Source organism: Eublepharis macularius, chromosome 5, assembly GCF_028583425.1.
Source record: "Eublepharis macularius isolate TG4126 chromosome 5, MPM_Emac_v1.0, whole genome shotgun sequence".
In the NCBI taxonomy this organism is placed as follows: domain Eukaryota; kingdom Metazoa; phylum Chordata; class Lepidosauria; order Squamata; family Eublepharidae; genus Eublepharis; species Eublepharis macularius.
The window spans coordinates 100,236,999-100,259,480 of NC_072794.1; the positions used below are offsets into that span (position 1 = coordinate 100,236,999).

Sequence of the window (22,482 nt, forward strand, 5' to 3'; positions counted from 1 at the left end):
ACTGGGAATGGCACAAAAGTAGCACTACATATTTATTTTGTTATGCAACTCACAAAATAAAACAAGATAAAGTCATAAAAATATTTACATTTATTTCAAAACCCCAGCCATTAAAAACCCAGTACTACTAGCAGCTGCAGCACCTTGGTGTTTCACTGACAACATTTCCCTGGTGCACTGCACAGGCCTGTAAAGAGGATTTAATTTGCTCACCTGGTAGGTCTGGAATAGCATGCAGACTGCACAATAGGGGGGCTGCTGAGCCATAGCCATATTATACTCCTTTTCTGCCTCAAAGTTTGGAGGGCGATTTTGCCATAACTGACTGAGAGGCTTTGCCCATGGTTCTGTTTCTTCCATTTCTTCTTCTGGTGCCAGCTGCTCTGACAATTCTGCAGTAAGAAACACCAATGTAAGTCAATACACAGACAAAAATTCACCTCTCGGTGCCAAGTAGTATAGGGAACAACACATCTACATTACTGGGAAAGGCCTTAATTTGACTAACTACATAAACAATATAAACTGGTACCACTTGTCGAAATTATGTTCAACTCACATCACCTGGTAAGTTTATGAACATGATTCTTGGCCATGTTGTGGGCTCCAATAACATCTTGGCCGTGTTGTGGGCTCCAATAACATTAAAGAGATACCAAAAGGTTTTCTTTTGCCTTTGTTTTAAGAATCAGAGTCCTAGAGGAAGTTCTGGCCAAGGGCTGAAAATTCACCCCCCAAATAACTAGAGTTTAACTAAGTGAGGGCTAAGAGGGTAAAGTAAGACATTATCTTTCAGAGAATACTAATATGGAGGGCTTTTTGTGCTCCAGCATAACAAAGGGGGAGAGAATCTAAGAAGGTCCCAAAAGACAACAGTACATTTTAATTACTGAATGGGATTTTTACTGCTGCCAGGCACAATAGACCTCTTTAGTGATGTAAGAAGGACAGAACTCACCATCATCACTGAGGCCATCTTTCACCAACAGTGGGTGATGACGTGGGAGTTTGCTCAAAGGCTGCCGACGCCCTTTTGACTTCTTACGATCTTTCACTGATCTTATGTACTCCTTTGCCATCTAAACAAGATAAAACAACCATGACATTATAGAGAGCAGGTCTAGTATAGCATTTATAAGTTTAGCAAAAACAGACTTGGTTTTATCTAAAAACCACCTTCTGGATATGTCTCTGCCCTTCAAAACATACTGCACAGGGCCTGAAACTGAAAGTAGCTTGGTGGTTTTGACATGGCACACAAAACTTCTGTAAAAAGGTTCTAAAAATCTGAGAGAGGCGTAAACATATAGACCATTATCACCTTGGTACTCAAAGGCTGAAAACCATGATCTTCTATAAAATGAACACCAATTTAACATTTAACTTATGCTTGCGCTAGCTACTCCAGGGAACAGCCTAACAGTATATTACATAAGACCTATTTTAAGGCAACTGCCTAGCCCACGATTCATACTATTTTGATGCTACTGATAGTTAAAGTCTGCCCACTCCAGCTCAATCACATGCTGTAACAAAACATTTGCATGCGCACTCCCCACCTCCCCTTCTCTCATACTTTTGCAAGTTCTTGTTCATTCATGCTTGCTGTAGCACTGACTTTCTTCCCAGAGGGCTGCCCATTGTCCATGACATTTGCTTCTTCTTTAGCATAGCTGTGTACAGTCAGCACCTCAGCTTGCTCAAAAGCCTGCCTGGGGAGGTCAATGGGTTCGGAATCTGAAGAACCAGAACACAATGGAGAGCCAGAATGAAGACTGGAGACTGGACTCCGCTTCAGAGCAGACTGGGACAAGGTGGAAGTCATGGAATGGGGAACAGAAAGATCCAAAACAGCTGCTTCAGGCTCCTCTTCCTCTTCATCTAATTTCACATTTTTTAGTTCTTCAAACTTTACTTCTGAGAAATCTGCATATTCTGAATCAAACACAATGTTTAAAGCATACGTTAGAAATAGCTATTATCCAAAGAATATAAACTATAGGAAAAACCAAAATCCAACTGGCGACTCCCAGTGAAGCAACTGAACAGAGTCAAGACTAGTAACTTTAACTGCCAAGTTGCCTGCAAATTAGGCTTTAGTAAGCAATTATAACCCTGCCCTCATGCTCACGCTTTGTAATACAATGTAAGCAAGCATGCAGAGGCCAAACACTACATTTCATCATCTTTATTAAAACTCAACTGATATAGTAAACAAAACACACAGTTCTATCAATTTCTTTAATATGGATAACAAAATGTCTTGTATAGAACCCTAAAATTCCAAGCACTCAATGTGTCAGATAGGCTATTTTGACATTAGGCCCCTTCCAAGCAAAGCTGAAAAAGTACATTATTTTCAATTTAGAAAAAACAAATTATGGTATCAACACTACAAAGAATCCACCTGAATTCTCTGCAGGTTCCTTGAATGTACTTTTAAACTCCAGTTTAACTATTACATTAATTTGTTTGATTCTCCTTTTAATGGTAAAATAATCCTACCACCATTAAACCCAGTTCAGGCTGTCACTGGAATAAGATACCTGAAAAACAGTATGAAAAACAGTTCCAGTGACATGGCCTACAGTGAGATGTAATAGAATAGAACCCTGAAGAAATAAAGTTACCTGAAGGTGCCAGTCCTTGGTCACCTTGCTGCACAGGCTCTCTAGCAGGTCCAACAGGAGGCTCTGCCACTTCCATCTCAAATTGCACTGGAACCAATTCTTCCTTAGGGAAGGCTTCACTTTGGCTCACTTCGTGAGGCACCTCCAAGCAAACACGGTGACGCTTGGTTCCAATGCGGTGCTTGGGCACACTGCAAGAAAAATCTTATAAATGAAACACAAACAAAGAACAAGCCAACAGCTCAGGCAGTTATCTGTAAAGACTCATTCAGTCATGAGTCCAGAATCCAAAACATGATGCACATATCACTATGGAGACAAACAACATCCCTGAAGAAAGAATTGTCAGAGGCTTCACTCCATTCACTCTCCTCACCAAAGGATAACCCACTGATTTTTAGTTGACATTACTGCCTGAACTAGGTTTTGTAGCATTCCCAGCTCTCAAATGCAAGTATTGCATATTTAAAGAGATACATATGCTTACTGTATAGCATCCTGAATACAAGGTGCTCGTGATGGATGCAACCTTACCGTGGATCAGAAGACTAAACTAGTAAGAGATTTACTAATTAAAGTAATTCATAATTTGCTTTAAAATGCAAATATTCAAAGACAGCAAACCAGCTAAGTTGCATTAATTGATCTCCTCCACTCCTGCTAACGCTTCCTGTTTTCATCTAAAAACTGATCCACCCTTCTGAAAGCTGGTTATTTCAGATTACTATTGATTGATGGCTATGTCCAAAGTCAGCTATTGTGGACTTACATCAAATAATCTTATCCTTATAAAGAGAAGAATATTTATTAACTGGTAGCATCCAGTTTCTACGGGGGTTCTTACGGATAAAAGCCATTTAGACATACTTCCTCTTCTCATCTGTGTCTATATCTGCTTTACATTCTTCTTCTGGTTCAGTTTCCTCAGAACACTGCTTCCCAACTTTCTGGAGGAGCTCTCCTTTGAAGAATTCAGCTGCCTCTGGTGTCGGAAGAGTATGGTCAATGATGGTCACATCTTTCCCTGCCTTCCAGAGCTTGTAGCGATCTGGCTGATACTTCCTCACAAAAACATCCATGGAAATTTTGACCATGTCCTTTCGGCATGAACACTGCATGGAACAACAAACAAATTGAAACCACATGGTTTTATTTCAGTTCAAGGTTGCTTTAAGTCTTCTGAACTTAAGTTCCTCTACCCCGAAGCAGAACAAAATGTTCAAGGATCTCAGTTTATACAATGATAAAATGATTCTAGCTGGAGCTTTCTAATTTAAAATACAAACGAAGAGGAGGATCTGGAGACGATCCCAATCTTCATCAACTTACTGTCATTTTACAAATCTTGGCTTGGACACAAAAATAGTTTTCCATGAATGGAAGGCACCACCAAAACCAGAACAAAACTTACCCCCTTAGCCAACTGAGCCCACCAAAATTGTTTGCCCACCAAAACTGTTCTCCTTTGAACAGGGAACGCTCAGAACAGTGTGCATATGTGAAATAGACATCACTTGCATGATAGGGGAAAACAAAAATCCCACCCAACTCCTTCCATTGGCATAAAAAAACCCTCTAGACTCAACTTCATGCCATTTAAATAATAAGATTTTTATCCACCTGGAAGACAATGCTGTAAAAATATATCTCCAATATTGCCTAACAAGTTATTTTTGGCAAGCATTTTCTGTATCAACACCCAGGCAAGTCCACGAGTAACTATCCTGGAATCCAGCTCAAAAAGAAAACGGAACTCTTTACTGAAGATTTCTTTTCCTCACAACAACCTCACTGCTCATTTTTTAAAATGCATGCCTTAATCTGACACACTAGCTGGCCATTCCAACTTTACAGCATATACTTATCAAGAAAAAAACTTCCTATAAAAAAATTACAATGCCTTCCAGATCTCTATTCACCCCGTAACATCAAACTGCTAACTTGGAACTAAGGCAGAAATGTCCTTTTTCCTCTGACACATATATGAAATTAGCAACTGAACCTACTAGAATAGATTGTTTTCCATACTCAATCCACCGGAGAGTGGCAAAATTAGTAGATTCAGCACAGTTGAAGCCATGATTGAAGCCAGCATGATATCCATAAGGAAAGGTTATCATGAATTCACCGGCCTCTTGGGTGACCTGAAAGAGAGGAAAGCCTACATAGATGGATATGCTCTAAAACTCATTTTATAATTACCAATACCTGGAAAGAGGAAATAGCAAGGTGACATGCCAGATATTCAAAGAAACCAAAAATGGTATCCCAAGAACAAAATTTTGTATAAGCCATCTAGCTAACCCACAATCAACTAATGTGGACAACTGGTACTGGACATAATGCATATATTTTGATTAGTTATCCTAAATCAAACATTTGCAATGTTCAGCTTCTAGCAGATTGAAAACCTATGTGATCTGAACTTTATTTGGCTTCTTTCCATTTTGCCAGGAAAACAAAATGAGGCACAATATAAATTTCAATTAAATATTCTTTGACTTCCCAAACATTTGTAACCAAATGTTTAAACAATGTATGAACAGAATAATAACTTGCTGCAGAGCTGTCTTTTCATCTATAAACTTCATAAATGGCAAAAGAAAAAAGCAAATTATATTAAGTAGTTTTATGTAGGTAGCCATATTGGTCTGCAGTAAAACACCAGGATTTGAGTCCAGTGGCACCTTAGAGACCAACAAGATCTTCAGGGTATCTGAAGAAGGGAGTATGATGGACCCCCTCCCCTTCACTCTCCCCACTGTGGGACCCCCTCCCCTTCACTCTCCCCACTGTGAGGCAGATTTTTTCACCCAAATTCAGTTTCCCTGCTTTGACTAAGCAGCCCTGAGTAGTATGTTAATATTTGTGGTTTTGAAAGTCTCTTTGTCCCACCCTGACAGATATAATTTTGGCTTTTTAGACAAGCCCAGTAACTTGATGGGGAAAAGCAGGAGCTCTCTTCATTTTTGTTGGAAATAGCACTAAAGAGTGTATAACATTCCAAAAGAAACAACTTTATTTAACAGGCAGGGACTGAGAAAGTGTAGTCAGGGGATGGAAACGCAGAGGTAAAATTTGGTTGGTATTACAGAATACACTTTGTGTAACAGGTAAAATAGTATCCTTGGAGCTTATTTTCATATATTCTTGGTTCTTAACAGTGAGACATGTTTTACTTAGTAATTTAGGTACAGCAACAATGTTTCTTCAAGAAGTTTCCTATAACAGTTCAGTTTCTGGAGATAATCACTTTCTTTGTGCACCTAACTTGCTCTTTTCTTGAAACTAGAGGATATTTCTATCTTTTCAGTAGTCTAAAACCATTTTCCCTTCTCAACAGACCTGGGGTTCTCCACAGAGCCAAACCCCCTTCAAAACTGGGCCGGAATTAATCTTCTCCTCAGAAGATATAAACCCTCTTCTTTTTGGTTTGAAAGGGAGTCTCAACTCACTACCTGATCACTCTTGCCAAAACATACTCCCAGTTCCCTGGTCTCTGTGTAAAGCGTACTTCAGCTTATGCTGACACTTAGAGTTCATAGACAGAAATTTTTCCTCAGGACAGTAATACTACAAAGGCAAAGGAGTCTTCTCCCTTCACTCTAAAGGTGAAACCGTCTGACTTTCTTGTCAGACTCCCCGACTTAAAAACAAACAAACAGGCTGCCTTCAGACAGGTTCTAACTGACCTGTCACTCAAGCTCTCTGCCTTGGGTCTTAGTGAGAAAGACAGACTATAAATTACATAAATAATAATAATTGTAGGGAATAGTTAACCCTTCCCTTCCCAGCTCTGTTTTTTTCCTGCACTTTGGAAAACTGCTGTTAAGTGCAATCTGTCACAGGAAGCTTTGATTCTCAAAATCATATACCCTGAAAATCTTGTTGGTCTCTAAGATGTCACTGGACTCAAATCGTGCTGTTATATTATGTGGGTGCAAATCAACAGCTATGTATCTATTCCTACCATTCACTCCCCAAATATTCAGGTATGTGCCTCATAATTCCCTTGTACTTTACTAGAACCAGAAATCAGTAATCAGAGGTGTATCAAAATTGAATTCCTTTGTCAGGTAGAAACTATTTGAGATATACCCTCTGTCCTTCAGCATCATTTTATCTGCTTCTCAAAAATTCTACTCTTGCCATCTGCAGGATTCTTAGAAGCTTCCAAGATTTATTTTAAAGTGATATATTAATGCCAATGCTCCTTCCTCACCTTATCAAATGGGATGCCATATTTCTTCAATATTGATGGGGAGATAAGGGTCATCTTATGCCGGAGGAAAGCTTCACAACTCTGGGCACTTCCAGGAAAAAACCCTGTTTATGAAATGTACAAGATATTCAACATGTTCGCTTCATCTAGATATACCACCCAGCAGGAAAAAGGGTGGAATATGTTGTTCTAAACTCTTAGATCTTTCTGAAGTAGCTGTGATACAGAGAGAAAGAGGGGCTGTTTTTTGCAGCCCTTTGATTGCGCTTCCACATTAAAGAGCACTTGAGACAATAAGGAGACCTGGCTGCAACAAGGAGACCTGTTACCATCAGGGCATTAGAGGTAGATGCCTTTCTTCTCCCTTGTCTTGACACCACACGAGTTCTCAAATGCACTGTTTTGATTCCTATCCTTTGTTGCCAACAGGAACAGCTCTCCCCTAAGTGACAGTCTTTTAAATACTCAAGAGAGCGATCGTGTCTCCCCTCAACATCTTCTCCCAAATGAACATTCCCGAGTCCCTCAGTCTTTCTTCGTAGGGCTTGGTCTCCAGTGCCCTGAACATCCTAGTTGCTCTCCTCTGCACCCATTCCAATTTGTTCACATCCTCTTTGAAATGAGGGCTCCTGAACCACACTCAGGTGAGGCTTGCCCAACATAGTATAAGTGGGACAATGACACCTTATGATTTGGATGTTATGCTTTTATTAATACACCCCCAAGACTGCATTTGCATTTTTGGCTGCTGCATCACACTGATTGCAATCCAACAGTGTATCCCTCATCCAGTATGCATGCTTTGTATTTTTGTTACCCAGGTAGAGAACCCGACACTTATAAACGTTAAACCGCATCTTATCTTAATCGCCCATTTTCCCAGTGTGTTCATATCTCATTGAATTCTCTCTCTATCTTCACGGGTGTTTGCTACGCCTCCCAGTTTGGTGTGATCTGCATATTTAATGAGTAATCCTTTCACACCCTCATCCAGGATGTAAGGGACTAAGTAAAAACAAAAAATAGTGGAAAGCACTGGGCCCAGAACCAAGCCCTGTGGTGCTCCACTGGACACCTCCCTCCAATCAGAAGCGATGCTACTGAAAACTACTCTTTGGATGCGGTTATCCAGCCAGTTCCCTATCCATCTAACCATCATAGAGTCCAGTCCACAGCCCTCCAGTTTACCCTTCAGAATATTATGAGGAACTTTGTCAAAAGCTCATTTGCTCATGTAGCCATTAAGTAGAAGGGACAGAAATACAAGGTCACCAGCCCCTCCACAGTGCCCCACCAGTTTTAAATATTTTAGCTAGGAGTTACTTCGGAAGCTTCTTGCAATCTTGTCTAATTTGTTTCTCTACTTCACTGAACAATCTACTGAACTGTGCAGGACTAGCACGAGTTACTATAATTAAGAAAGGAATTAACAGGATTTTTCCCACCTGCAACAAGCTCCCATTCTTCCCCCATTAGGTTTGCAATACTGGATTACAGCTACCATCATAGAAGTGTTATATGGAACATAGATTCCATTGATCTTCAGATGTCTACATGTAATTGAAACAGAAATGAATGATTACCTTTGGCAAGACGTTCCAGCCGTTTCCCATGTTCTGGGGGAATAGAATACCTGGAGGCAAAGACAAACAAGAAAAAGTAACAGGGGCATTACAGCCTTTTAAAAGCTTCAGAATTAGCCTAGTTGAGAAAGTTCAACAGAAACACAGTTTAGACATCCAAATAAGGAGGATTTTTAAGCAAGCAGTCTTCCTTCTTTTCCTTAATTGCTAAACAGGCCTATTATGCTCATCCTGAAAAGGTAATTAAAAAGTATACTTACCCACAAGGCAATAATAAACTAACTCAAAAGAAATAGCAGTAAAATTTAAGTAAAACTATTTGCAAGAATTACATTAGGTTAAGAATAATCTATTTATAGATAACACAAATATAATACACTACATCATTAGAGGGCATTACAGGGTTCATATCACCATGGTGCTAAAAGATCTGCACTAGTTGATCATCTGTTTGAAAAGAGCTGTTTCTTACCCTTCAGATCCTAAATGACTTCAGAGCTAGGATACTTGAAGGATCACTTCCTCCCATACTGTTAAGCTTGCCAGATAAGACTTTCCTCACAACCCTGCTTGCAGTGACCCTGCCTTCAGCAGCAATGGTGACCTGTGGAATGTTCTTTTTCTTCAGGCTTGCCTGATGCTCACTTTACTCTCTTTTAGGCCCTAAGCCAAAGCATGTCATTTTGGCTGGGCTTTTAATTAAGGGATCTTTTAACACTGTTTTTATAGTCTGCCTCTAGCTTGAGAACTGTTTTGTAAGCCTTATTTTAAGCTGCTCAATGTTTTATGCTGTTTTTATGCTCTAGTTTTAAGCGACCTCAAGCAGGTTGTCTAGAGAAGCAGCATGGATGCTTTGAAATAAATAAATCCAGCTTACCATGACTTGGGCTCCCCAAAGTGCAGATAGTTGATGCTGTACAGGTCCATGTCCTCAGTGTGCCAAGCAAAGGAGGTTTTCCACATACCAAAATAGAGATAAGGAGTATTCACCCCCTCAATGGTAATGCCACTCTCATTCTCTACTATATCCAAAATTGTATTCAGGTGGCCAATATTCCATTCATCTATATGCTAAAGGGATCATATGAGGCCAGTTAATAAGACTACAAACCAAACAACATGACAAGTGCAATCACTCACACCATATTCTGCTATAGCAAGCCTAGAAATACATTTTTCTATGCCTCTTAAAATGAAGCAATCTTTATTTGTTGTGTATTATTGCTGCTTCCTTGCAATTGTAGCAGTAGAGATCTCCCCTGCCCCCCACAACAGACTAGACTGAAGTCTTCTAATGTTATAAAGAAGAATGGAGCTGCACTCATAGCAAAGCAAGGTATCAATTTGCTATATTTACTCATATTACTTTATTACAAGTCTTTGCCATACCACACAAACGTGATTTCTTATCTCACTAGAGAAGAAAATTAGAATCAATTACATTTATTTTACATTTTCTAACATAGTCAAAGAAATCAATATCACATCCAAAGTCTACTCAGCTTTTTGTCAATATTCTTATGAGTAATTTTCTATTAAGAGCTGCAAACTGTTTCACTAATGTATGTGGCAGAGGAAAGTCCCAGTGAAGGATATATAGTAACTCTCTTCGTTCTACATAATAAGTGGTAGAGACATAGAGCTGGACAGTTCTCAGAAAACATGTTCCAGGAAATAATCAATAAGCTATGAACTCCATTCATACCCTTTGCTGTCAGCAGAGTTTATCATCTAGGCTGTGCAACTGCAATCAGTGCTGAGAGCAAGTTAAACACCCACAAGTATAAAGGAAGATATTACTGATAGGTCTCCCTTTATTTATTTAATACATGTCTATGCTGCCTTTCTACCCAGTTCAGAGACACCAAGATGATAAACATTAAAACAAAACATTAAAATATTTGAGACATTAAAAAGTATTTAAAACAAAAATATATAAATATTTTAAATTATTAAACAAAATATAAAATGAACATACACAAAAATGCAGAAAAAACACACAAACAGGGAGGGCTAGTAAGAGTTAGTTTTACCTTATCATAGAGTGTGCCGTTAACATCAGCACCATAGATTGGAGGATTGAACGTGAGGTTCTTCCAGTACTTGCGTTCAAGGTCTTCAAACTCGGTATAGCGAGGTGTGCAGTACCTAAGACCAGGAGGTTTTTTAATAGCAATTTTGAGCTAACTTTTAAAAATATGCAAAAAATACTTTTATGGCATCTTAACGAATAACAGGTTTTTATTAATCAGCCATTCTATGGTGTACTCCAGCAAACTAGAACAGAAATATACTAGAGACATAGGAAAGGCACAGGAAAGAACTAGGCAGTTACTACTGAAGGTGTTTAAGCACAATCACAGGCAATTAAGAAGCCAAGGATTCAACTGTGATTTCTTTTGGTAAAAATGGTTGTACACTGTGCAGTTGTTGTTGTTCTCAAATTCTACGGCCCCAAATTTATTTGCATATCTAGAGAATGAAAATCTTATGGTCAGTCTAGAAATAGTGTTGTGTATAATTTTGTCCTGTTTATTCACTGTTTAGCATATAAAGTAGAAGTATAGTTTCAGAGGTCAGCTGAAGCTACAGAAATGATCCCTCCCTATTTCTACAGCTGCAGGTTCCAATGCCCAGAGCTCCCCAAGACCATTTCTTTTGCACAGAGATCTGCTCTTCCTGTTGAAGTAAAGGACAGTCCATGCACAAAGCAGTTTCTCCGCAATTACAAGTAGCAGAAAACTGAAGCTGGGATTTCAAATAGAAATTTAGAGCTCACACTGCAAGAAAGTACTTTACCTAAAGTCCTAAAAGGATACCAATCTTAATTTTAAACCTGAAAGCTTAAAGATACTATTTCATAGACCATTACTTTAAGAAATAAAACAAAGCATAATAAAAACTATGTATAGCTTTAAAAACTGACTACTTTCTAAAACTATACATAACTTCAAATAAGAATCTCTGAGTTTTAGGCCATTAATTTAGTTTAATCTTAAATTAGGGCCTGCTTAACTAGCATTCCCTTCATAATTAAAAATATGCTAGGCTTCTGGATTGCTCCTATCAGCCGGAGTATATAACTCTGTATCCTGGCTTTTAGGAAGATACATAAAATAACTCAAGGACTTAAATGCAACCTTTAAACTGCTCTGTATAAAGGATATGGCCACACTTCAACACTAACTTGTTGTTTAAAGTAGACCAAAGAGAAATAAAGAGATGTTATGTAAAAATATTCATCTCACAGAGCTGTAACTTAAAATTCTGTCTTACTTATCACTATTGGCTATCCTTCTGAACTCCCGAACTGTCATGGCTTTCTTCTGGATGTTATACTGTGTGAAAAGGCCTGACTGGCCAGTGACCACTTGCTGAATGGGGGCAGGGATGATCAGCTCATCAATATCATCATAGCATGCACGTGGTTTCCAATCCTTAGGAGGAACAACCTGAATCAAAACACATAAGATAAAGAAAAGGTGTAAAGTAAATAAAACCTTTTAAGAAGTTTTCCTGGGACCAACACATAGGCAAAAGCCATTTTATGAAATGATTTTATAACAACTGTACACATTAAAATTGTGAGATTTAATTGTAACAGAGGCACTATAATTCTTCAGAGGTGCTATGATGCCAATACCAAATCATAAAATACTCCTGACAATTCATCACACCGGCAATTATTGCCAATGTTACAGAACAGGGCACTTAAGAGATGAAAAAGCAATCCAAGTAACTAAAGTTTGTATAACATTCAACTTCTGGGTACACAGTACCTCTGATAGCTGGACTTTAAAGCTAAAATTTTTATAAACAGAAAAATTGAGTAAAGCTAAATTTTATGAACAAAAAAACTGAGTATACAATTTTAAAATAATAAATTAGTAAACCCATGCATATACTAGCAGGAGTATTCTTAAGCACCATGATCGATCATATACAATGTAAGAATTATGTTCAGGACAAGAACGATCAGTATTGAGCATTAAATTTCAACTACTTGGGAGTTCTCCAGTAACTCCAGTTCAGAGAAGTAACATTTCTGAAAATGCTGGTACTATAGGAAAAATACTCCTCCCCATCCAAAAACCAGAGGTATAGCTAAAACACATGCAACAGTTTCAGAGCAGTCATAAGCAGAGTTATTCCAGTCTAAGCCCATTGATTTCAATAGGCTTAGAGTGGAGTAACTCTGGTTAAGATTGTACTGTTGAATTTACCAGATAGCATAGGTGATTCCTCCCTGCAGCCAAGAGTGATTCTCAATGGATTATGATCACTATAAATTGTGTCTAACACCTCAAAAATCAAAGCCTGTTTGGAACATAGCTCATGGTGTATTTTTCAACAAATGTATGGTTAATATCCTCTCACATCTAATTTCAGGAAAATATTTTTCAGGCTTCATTTCAACATTATCAGTAAATAGTATTATTCTAAATACTGCCCATTCATTGCATGAGTTCAAACAGTGTAAATTTAGAATTATGGCAGTGCAATCCTAAGAGGAGTTACTCCAGTCTAAACCCACTGAAATTAATGGGTTTAGACTGCAGTAACTCAGTTTAGGATCGCACTGTGGGATTACCAACAGTGATGACTATTAAGCCCTGCATCATGAAAATAACCACTATTTTCTTACTGCTGATGGTATGTAGTTATATGTACAAGCATCATTTAATAAGATTTCCGAGACAAAATCTAATGTTCATTAGCATTTTGTTGTGATCCTAGCTCAAGTATACTGCAGTTGTACTTTACAGTACTGGTAGTACTTTAAAACTCAGTAACATTCACAGAACAATTTAGAGCTATTTCTTGTGAGATATCTACCCTCACTAAATCACACTGTGGGGTTTTTACCTTTGCCAGTCCAGCTCTGTGCGCTCCTTGGGATTCTATGTATGCAATGTAACGGCTGAAGTTTTTGAACTCTTCCACAGTCGGATGGAACGTCATTATTCTGGCACTTGGATTTAGATTCTCTAACTCGGAAGCCATGGTTCTTGTTCACAGTCTTCTGTATTACATGAGAATCAGAAGAAATTGTGCACTAGCAGACACACAGACAAAACCCTCTCATAATGCATAAGCTCAATACCATCTAAGATAGCATAAATAAAAATCAATGAGCACTAACCAAGGAATTGCTGAAATAAAGGACAAAGTGCCTTACAAATGAAAAGTCTGGAGACCCTCCTAACCATCCCCAGACAATATTGAGCACCTTCCTAAACTTAAAACTCACATCACAAACTTGCATTTGAGAACAGAAACTGTTTCATCATAAAGTTGCCTAGCAAAAGCATAAATACTAGGTGCACTATAGCATTAACTTCACTGTACAGTAAACACCCCATTACTCCTGAACCTGGAAACAGAAGCTGTTTGATGTGCAGAAACACAGCGACAAAGGGATTTTACTGTTGTTGGATTAAGGCATAATTAATTTGGAGTTTGAATTCCATCTCCTATCATAAAGTTACTTTGCCCTCGGATGAGGCATCTATCGTGTCCAGCATAACAGTGTCTGGGGGATGAGGTACAGAAATATACCTCAGTGACTGAGCACTCATACCGTTGTGTAAAACACATACTGGACATACTGAAGAAATCTACCTGGGCCGGACATTTTGTCACTGAAGTAGGGGAAAGTCTCAGCACCGCTCCCCCGTCCCCAACCAGGCAGTCCTCAAGCACCACCGTTCTTCCTGTTCGGGGTACGTCTACCTGTGTGTTGGGGGGGGGGGATCAGTGCATTTCTCTCGCACTGCAAGGGAAGGAAAGCGAGAGGCTGACCTTCCCTCGTTATAGAGAACGGTTCGTCTTTGGTATGGACACGGAGCCGTTTGGTTTACTGAACAGAAGATCAGCCAGGCTGGGTGTGGGGAAGAAGGCCAGCCCCACTTCCTTACCAAATCCACCGCCTCCACGAAGACTCTTGCGCTCTCATAGCTCAGACTGACTTGCCATTCCAGACCCCAGTCACCTCAGGGGGCCCCGCGCACACCGGCCCACCTGACCCCTCCACTCACCGACCCCCGTCGTCCTCCATAACCGAATCTCAGCCTTTTCAACTCACCTACGTCCGTCTAGCCGCCGCCTCTGTCAAGGCCCAACAGCGGCGATCAGCCTGAGGCCAACACCGTACTCTGCCCCTCCTCCACGTCACGTGGTAAGCGTGCTACAACCCAATCCCAACACGCTCCTGCTTCAGTTTGGACTTCTCATAGGCGATAAGCGCTGCCAATCTCTTACGTCTTCGTGATTTTGTTAGCGTTGTCGCCGCTGCGACGGCGTAGAGAATTAATACATCCTGCTGTGAAAGTAGTTCCGGCACGATTTTGGGCTGCGCGCGACGATGTCATGATACTTTTGTTTGAATGTCGATTTGTAGATTTCTCCGCTGGAGTCGTAAAAGAGTTCTCTCAGACTTCTTCTACTTCCCGTGTGTTGTTCCGCTGTTTCATCCCCAGCTTTGTTTTGCCTACAAATTTCATGCAATCATAGCATAGGCCAGGTCACAGCCAGTAGGAAGAAGCGTATGAATCAGACCGATCAAGGGATAACCAATCATTTGGAGGAACGAGTTTTGTTACTAAGCAGATTTGTGTCGTGGCTTAGAAGAACGGAAATGCGGTCGCGAGGCTCAAAGTGCTAAAGGGGAAGGGGCGGTCCTTGTGGGCTGGCGACTGGATGGGGATTTCCCTTATTAATATGTTTGCTTATCACTTTAATTTGCCTTGGCGCTTAAAAGAAAACAATGTTATGGATCCCCTCTGCCACAGGGGAAATTACCAAATACATAACGAGCATTTTAAGGGATATAATTTTAAGGGATATGCATATTAGAACTGCCATTTGTTAACGCTGAGGCCGAAGTGCAGAGCTGACACGCGATAAATCAGTATTTTTACCTATTTATTCATTGATTGTAGAAACTGATATCCTACCGTCTCTCATGCATCAACTGGTTGCGAAGGCAATTTACAAATAAATGAAGATCAACAATAAAAAAAAACCCCATCTCTTTAAAATATGAAAACAAAAACCAATTTAAAACAGCAGGGTATTCTATATATATAAAGATAAGTGTCCTGACTGACTCATCAACGCCCTGGACTCATAAACCCCTGGACCTAGAAACATGAAATTTGGGCAGGAAGTACCTTTGGTGGTGGTGGTGGGGCTCATTAAGAAGGGAAATTCGCCCCCTAAGGGGGTAAAATGTTTTTCCCCATAGGGATACAGCTTCCTTGTGTGGGTTGCAGGGTGCTCCCCCCCCCACTCTTCCCTGAGGTCATTTGCATATGCAGCCTTGATTGGTCATCTCTCCAACGTTCTAAAGAGTATATACTTGTTATTGGGAGCCACTGAATGTGTCCTGAGATAAAAATACACCTCCCAGTAGAGGGCTGCCAATCTCCCTGTGGGGCTTGGCTTTCCTGTGTGGCTGGGAGGCTGATGGGTCAGCTATGTTCTGAGGTAAAGATCAGGCAAAGGAAACTACAGACAGCTGAAGAAAGACAGTACAAGCCTCCTGAATAGGGATTTTATATAAAAGTACGGCAGCTGAGTTTTTAAATGTTCATGGGGAGATGGTGCATGACCTTTCTAGGGGCCATTTCAATGTGAACCTCTCACATGAACCTGCTGAAGCACCCACCAAACCATCCCTCCCTCAGTCCAACTCCACCTCACACCTCTTGCAGCCATCATCTCTTACTGCCCCCAAGAAGCCTCCCCGCAGATGTTGTGCAAGATCCCAAAAGGAGGAAGCAACTTAGAGATGTGGCAAAGAAATATGCACATCGTACTTCTGTGGTGCACTGAGCAGCAGTGGCCAAGTACCAGCAAGTCCCGAGTCCAAGGAAAGGTGACCATCCCTGAAGGCCTGGCCAAAGTAGTGACGACCCTAGCAGACCTAACAGCCACAATATACCCTGATATCGCCACTATCAGGGAGTAGTCCATGGATGGGCTGTGCAGGCATGCCAGTCTGACCCCCAAGAACAACAAGGCCACCATCATTAATAAAACACAACTCCCTCGAAGGGGCTGAAATGAAATACAGATCTGTGGACTCAGTGGTGCAAATGGATGATGCGGTCCACTACCCTGTGGAGCTCCTCAACAGGCTCAACCCTCCTGGCTTTCCAGCCCACAAGCTTCTCTTCAAAGTAGGGGCTCCAAAGTGGGGAAAAACCACCAATGAGGTCTACAAAGAGGTCCTTCAGTAGAAAAAAAGGTTGTACGTATTTTTCACTTTATTTATTGCACTACAGTCTTTTCCTTTTAAAAATCTCTTCAATAAATGTTACATTTCAAAATTCTCTTCATCAGTTTTAGGCATCAACATGCTTCGCTTTATTCAATCACATCTGTGAAGCTCGGGTACTATGCTATTATACTACAAAACCAACTCAACCCCACCCCCCCACCAAAAAACCCCACCCCCACCAAAAAACGTTACATACCCATAAATATTATAACTGGATTTAAAGTAGTTAAATATTTGATCATTTCAGCCCTCGTTCCGGGGAAGAGATGGACAGGATTCTGTGGGCGGTGAGGCCTACCACTTGCCCCCTGGACCCGTTTCGGTCGTGGCTGGTGAAAGCCAGTGTCGACGGGTTACAGGATTCCTTGGAGGCTATTGTTAACTTGTCCCTGGGCTCTGGGGTTTTTCCCCAGCACTTACACTGGCCCTGAGAGTTAGAAGCCTGGGGGTGATTCTGGAGGCCTCCTTGACTATGGAGGCCCAGGTCACTGCAGTTGCCAGGTCTTCTTTTTTCTATCTTCAACAGACCAGGCAGCTTACCCCTTATCTTTCATCCCGCGACTTGGCTACAGTGATCCAGGCAATGGTCACCTCTAGGCTTGACTACTGTCACTCTACACTGGGCTTCCCCTGAACCTGATCCAGCGGTTACCGCTGGTACAGAATGCAGCAGCGTGGGTCATCACCAGAACATCAAGGTGTGAGCACATAACGCCAGTATTGTGTCAGCTGCACTGGTTACCAGTACAGTACCGAATCAGGTTCAAGGTTCTGGTATTAACCTATAAAGCCCTATGCGGACAGGGACCGGCATATCTGCGGGACCGCCTCTCCCCATATGAGCCTCAGAGGACTCTTCGCTCTAACGGCAAACATCTGCTGAACGTCCCTAGCCCCAGGGAGGCCCCGCCTGGCGTTGACCAGGGCCAGGGTCTTCTTGGTCCTGGCCCCAGCATGGTGGAACACTCTGTCTAATGAGAACAGGGCCCGCAGGATTTATTGTCTTTTCGCCGGGCCTGTAAGACAGCTGTTCCGCCAGGCATATGGTTGATGCTAGGTGGAGCCTCCCTGTCCAGTCAAGCATGGTCTGTGCCCTCCCCACTAGCGACATCCTCCATCTGTTGAGCTCCACTGTAAATGCTCTGGTGAAGGTGAAAGGGAGGTGCCTTGTGTATGCATATAGTGCATTATATTATGCTGCTGAGTATACGTGTATGTATATATATATGTATTTTAAATGTTAGGATGTTTATATATTTATAATTTTAAACTGTGTAAATTGTTAGATGAATTTAAATGTATGTAAATTGTAATCCACCTTGAGCCTGCTGGCATGAGAAGGGCGGAATATAAATCTAATAAATTAAATTAAATACTGTAGCAAAGCATGGGCATCAAGCTACTTATTGTCCAAAAGGCTAAGGATTGTATAGTAGTCTTGATAGAGTAATAGAGCTCAAAACCCTGAGAGGGGTTGCGGGGGCCAGAAAAATTGCAATTATGTTCCTTCTGCATAATTCTTAAAAGTGCTTTGTGCAGGGTTTGGAATTGGCAGCAGCCCTTCACATACGTATGCCTAGGCCAGTGAGGCCCAGCTTCGTGCCTACCAGTGGGTGTTCAGATGTCTATTTCCACCGTCTTTAAAGCAAAAAGTCTTCATCTCCTTTCCTTCATCTCAGTGAAGCATGAAGCATTTGAGAAGAGCCCAGGCAGCATCACTTTTGTATCTGCAGGGAATATCCAGCTGCCTCCATCAAGTTTCTTAGTGCATTGTTTTCTAATATTATAATCCAATTTTGGTCACTTATTTTTCTTATCACATAATTCTAATTGCATAATTCACCTTGAATCTCACTGAGAAAGATGAACTGTAAATCCTATAGGGAATCCAGTGTCTTGAGATGTTTACTCTGGGGTAAAATGCATAAAAGTTGTACTGATTTAATTAGAGGTTTCATTCGATTGGTGCAGCTCTTCTAGGGGATATCATGTGGTTTAAGATGATGGCTGGCTGTTCTAGGGTTGCTAACAGGTCTGGAGAAAAAAATGTCCTCTCTCTTTAATTCAGGGTTAATGTATGCTAATGATAGCTGATGGTTTTCACAGCATGGAGATAAATATCATCTGGTAAGTAACACCCTGGCCAGTAGGGTCCCTAACCTCCGGGTGGGGCCTGGAGACCTCCCGGAATTACAGCTGATCTCCCAGCGACAGAGATCCGTTCCCCGGGAGGAAGTGGCAGCTTCGGTGGAAGGACTCTATGGCATTATACCCTGCAAAGACCCCCCTCCTCCCCACCCCACCCCACCCCAAATCTCACCCTCCCCAAGCTGCAACCCCAAATCTTCAGGAATTTCCCAAGTCAAGAGTTGAAAACAATACCAGCCAGATGCTTAAAGGGAAATGAATTTTTTATCCAGGTAGTTAGCAACCCTATTTAACTTCAGTTGTTTTCAGCTGTACCAATTTAAGTTGCAAACCCTTGACAGACAAGTATCCATGTAGTTTTTTGAAATTGTCCTCCCCAAGTAATTGTATAGGTGGGATTATAAATCAAATGTATAGATATAACAAATCATTCAATCCTATGCAGAGTTTTATTTATTTATTTATGTCATTTATAGTCCGCCTTTCTCACTGAGACTCAAGGCAGATTACATAGTGTGAGATTAGCACAGTCAGTATCAAGGACATTTCAATAAACAATATCATAGGGTAAATAAATGAAAGTTTACAAAGATATAACATTAGCAGACACCCAATACAGAGTTGAAAAAATGCTGAGTATAAGCAATTCTAGGATGGAATATTAGACAATATAGAACTACCCAGCAGGGACATACTTAAAGTAATAGGTAGTACATAAGAGCACATACTTCAACAGATAATGCATAGAGCAACATAGTGGTGAAGTCTGGTCCCTAAGTCATTAGTGAAGCATCTCTTTTTGATCATTTCCCTACAATACAGCCCTCCTATCTGTGTAAAAAAGCTCTTTTGAATAATTCAGTTTTGCATCATTTGCAGAAGGCCAGGAGAGCGGGGGCAGGGGGAACTCTCCTGACTTCCTCAGGCAGGCCATTCCACAGGACAGGGGGCCACCACAGAGAATGCACATGTACGGGCAGCTGTTGATTTTACCCATGTGAAGAGTGAAGGCTGTGATGAGCCTTGTATGTGATAGCTAATACCTTGAACTGAGCATGGTAACTGATAGGTAGCCAATGGAATGACAGCACGATGGAAGTGATATTTATTCTTATGCTCACTCCTGATAACAGCCGAGCTGCAGCATTTTCTACCAACTGGAGTCTCCTAGTTAAGTAGACGGGAGACCTATGCATAGTGCATTACAATAGTTAAGTCTTACCCTTCTAAATTTCTCTTTAAACTATAAACTATATACCATAATAAACAATAAACATAGAGAATAAGAAAAAAAACCCAGTTCTAAACATGACACACTAACAATACATATATCTATATAATTAAAAGCAAAAGGGAAAAGAAAACAAAAACAAATTTAAAGATCCCTAGATTACACTACAGGTTGAGTTCTGATTTTCTCCGCAACAAGTATATATCATTTCTAGAGTCACACTTATTCTAGGTTAATCATAAACTCCCTCTTTTTTCTATTGTTCATGTTTCTTAATCCATAAATGCAGATGTCATCAAATCCTTGTTATCTATTTCATGCAAAAAGTCTATTAACGGTTTCCATTCAGTCAAGAAGTTAACTAATGTCCTTTCTCTAATCAATGCAGTAAGTTTTGCCATTGACGCAAAAGCTGAAACTTTTGTCAACCATTCCTCCACTGTAGGCAATGTTGTAGTTTTCCACTTTTGTGCATAAAGTACTCTTGTCGCTATAATAAAATATAAAAACAGTGTTCTAAAGCTTTTTTCCAACTGGCTATCCATTATCCAACAGAAAAATCTCTGGTTTCAGCTGAAGTTTAATCTTCAAAATCTTCTGAATCGATGATTGTATCTGAACCCAAAAACTCTTTGCTTTCTTACATGTCCACCACATGTGAAAAAATGTCCCTTCTTGTTTGGCACATTTCCAACATACATTTGACGCCCCCTTATACATTCTAGCCAATTTTTCAGATGTCATATACCAACGATACATCATTTTGTAAAAATTTTCTTTAATACTGGAGCTTAATGTAAATTTTAGCCCTCTTGTCCACATATTTTCCCATTGCTCCATTAATATATCATGTCCACAATTTTTCGCCCATTTAATCATACATTTCTTTTACTTGCTCTTCTTCCATCTCAAACCTCAACAAAAGTTTATACATTTTAGAAATAACATGTTCATCATTTGTACAAAGGGCTATTTCAAATTCAGTTTTAGATTTCTCAAAGTCATAATGACTCTTGTCTAATTGGAATCTTTCTAGAATTTGCATACAAGGAAACCACTGACAGTCATGCCCTTCTGCTACTAAATCCTCTCTTGATTTAATTTTAACTTGGTCCTGAGAGAATTCCAATAAATCCTGATAAGTTAACCATTTAGGTGGACTAACCATTTCCCTTCTAAAATGAGCTTCTTGTGATGACAGCCAGAGAGGTATTTTCGAACAAAACCTGTTTGTATTTATTCCATACTCTCAGGATTGCAAGCCATACATAATGATTATTAAACTCTGCATTGGCTTTAACTTCATCATACCATAGATACCCATGCCACCCAAATTTTAGATCATGCCCTTCCACGTCCAGTAATAATTTATTTTTTAACAGTATCCATTCCTTCATCCAAACCAAACAGCTGCAAAATATAATCTCAAATCTGGGAGGCCCAAGCCTCCTCTTTCTTTTGCAATAGTTAAGTCTTGATGTTACCATAGCATAGATCCAGGTGACCAGAATGGCCATGTTAACGTAAGAAGCCATCTTTGAGGCTAGAGTGAGGTTGTAGAAAGCATTTTTTTATGGCTGCCTTAACTTGCCTTTCTAGTAGTAGTGCTGGAGCCAGTATAACCCCACTGCTCTTAACCGGGTCCGCAAGAGTCAGACAAACCCCCTTGAAAGTGGGGAGTACAATGTATTTGAAGATCTCTGCTTTTCCACTGAGCATCATTTCTGTCTTGTCTGGGTTCAATTTCAATTTGTTCGTTTTCAGCCATTTGACCACGGCTGTCAGGCAGCAATCCAAGACTTCTACTGCATTTTGTGGAGACTTGGATAATGTGGTATAAAATTGGCTGTCATCTGGATTCGGTTTCGTTTTCCCGGCCATGTCGGACGCTCCTCTCCGCAGGTCCGGGAGGAAGCGTCCGAGCAGCCTGACTGGGTGGTTGACCTGCGAGGGTTAACCCCCAGGACTCCCAGTGAGGGAGTCAGAGCCCGGAGCGCTGCGGGAAGAGCCCCCTGAAGTCGATGCAGGGGGAAAATTGCCCATCTGCTCCTATGGAGGCCGGCAGACTTGCGCAGCACATCACGTGCTGCCAGGCCATGGAGAACGGCAACAAGCAGATTTAAGGTGATAACCTGTAAGTAAGCGAATCCCTTCTGCTATTCCAAGCGTATGCAAAGGATTGGTGGGAGTTGAAGCTAAGAAGGTCCGGATATCTCCCCCTTCACTGAGTTTCAGAACTTAGTTGGTGGTCTCCCCCCCCCCTAAGATGGCGACAAAAAAGCAGAGCCCTGCTGTGAGCAAATCGGTTTCGGTGACGCTACAGGGGAAGGGAGAAACTCTTGAAGAGGTGGTTAAACGGCCGGTCGTTGAAGCTATGAAGCCCT

General features: G+C 40.7%; 1 protein-coding gene across 3 annotated transcripts in view; it reads right to left on the bottom strand.

Moving 5' to 3' along the window:
* Positions 1-14,682, bottom strand: part of KDM4A (lysine demethylase 4A) — a 29,421-nt gene extending 14,739 nt beyond the window's left edge. Inside the window, exons 1-13 of one of the 3 annotated variants that reach the window (XM_054979706.1) lie at positions 14,521-14,682; positions 13,302-13,458; positions 11,712-11,887; positions 10,469-10,583; positions 9,313-9,506; positions 8,436-8,485; positions 6,853-6,956; positions 4,637-4,774; positions 3,498-3,742; positions 2,631-2,821; positions 1,577-1,935; positions 959-1,079; positions 214-392 (exon numbers count right to left, since the gene is read on the bottom strand). In XM_054979706.1, coding sequence (XP_054835681.1) covers positions 214-392; positions 959-1,079; positions 1,577-1,935; positions 2,631-2,821; positions 3,498-3,742; positions 4,637-4,774; positions 6,853-6,956; positions 8,436-8,485; positions 9,313-9,506; positions 10,469-10,583; positions 11,712-11,887; positions 13,302-13,439 — 2,010 coding nt within the window. In that variant the 5' untranslated portion in view covers positions 13,440-13,458; positions 14,521-14,682. Of the gene's footprint in view, positions 1-213; positions 393-958; positions 1,080-1,576; positions 1,936-2,630; positions 2,822-3,497; positions 3,743-4,636; positions 4,775-6,852; positions 6,957-8,435; positions 8,486-9,312; positions 9,507-10,468; positions 10,584-11,711; positions 11,888-13,301; positions 13,459-14,473 lie in introns of all 3 variants that reach the window. The other 2 variants (XM_054979707.1, XM_054979708.1) reach the window with 2 other exon arrangements.
* Between the last annotated feature and the right edge of the window lie 7,800 nt (positions 14,683-22,482).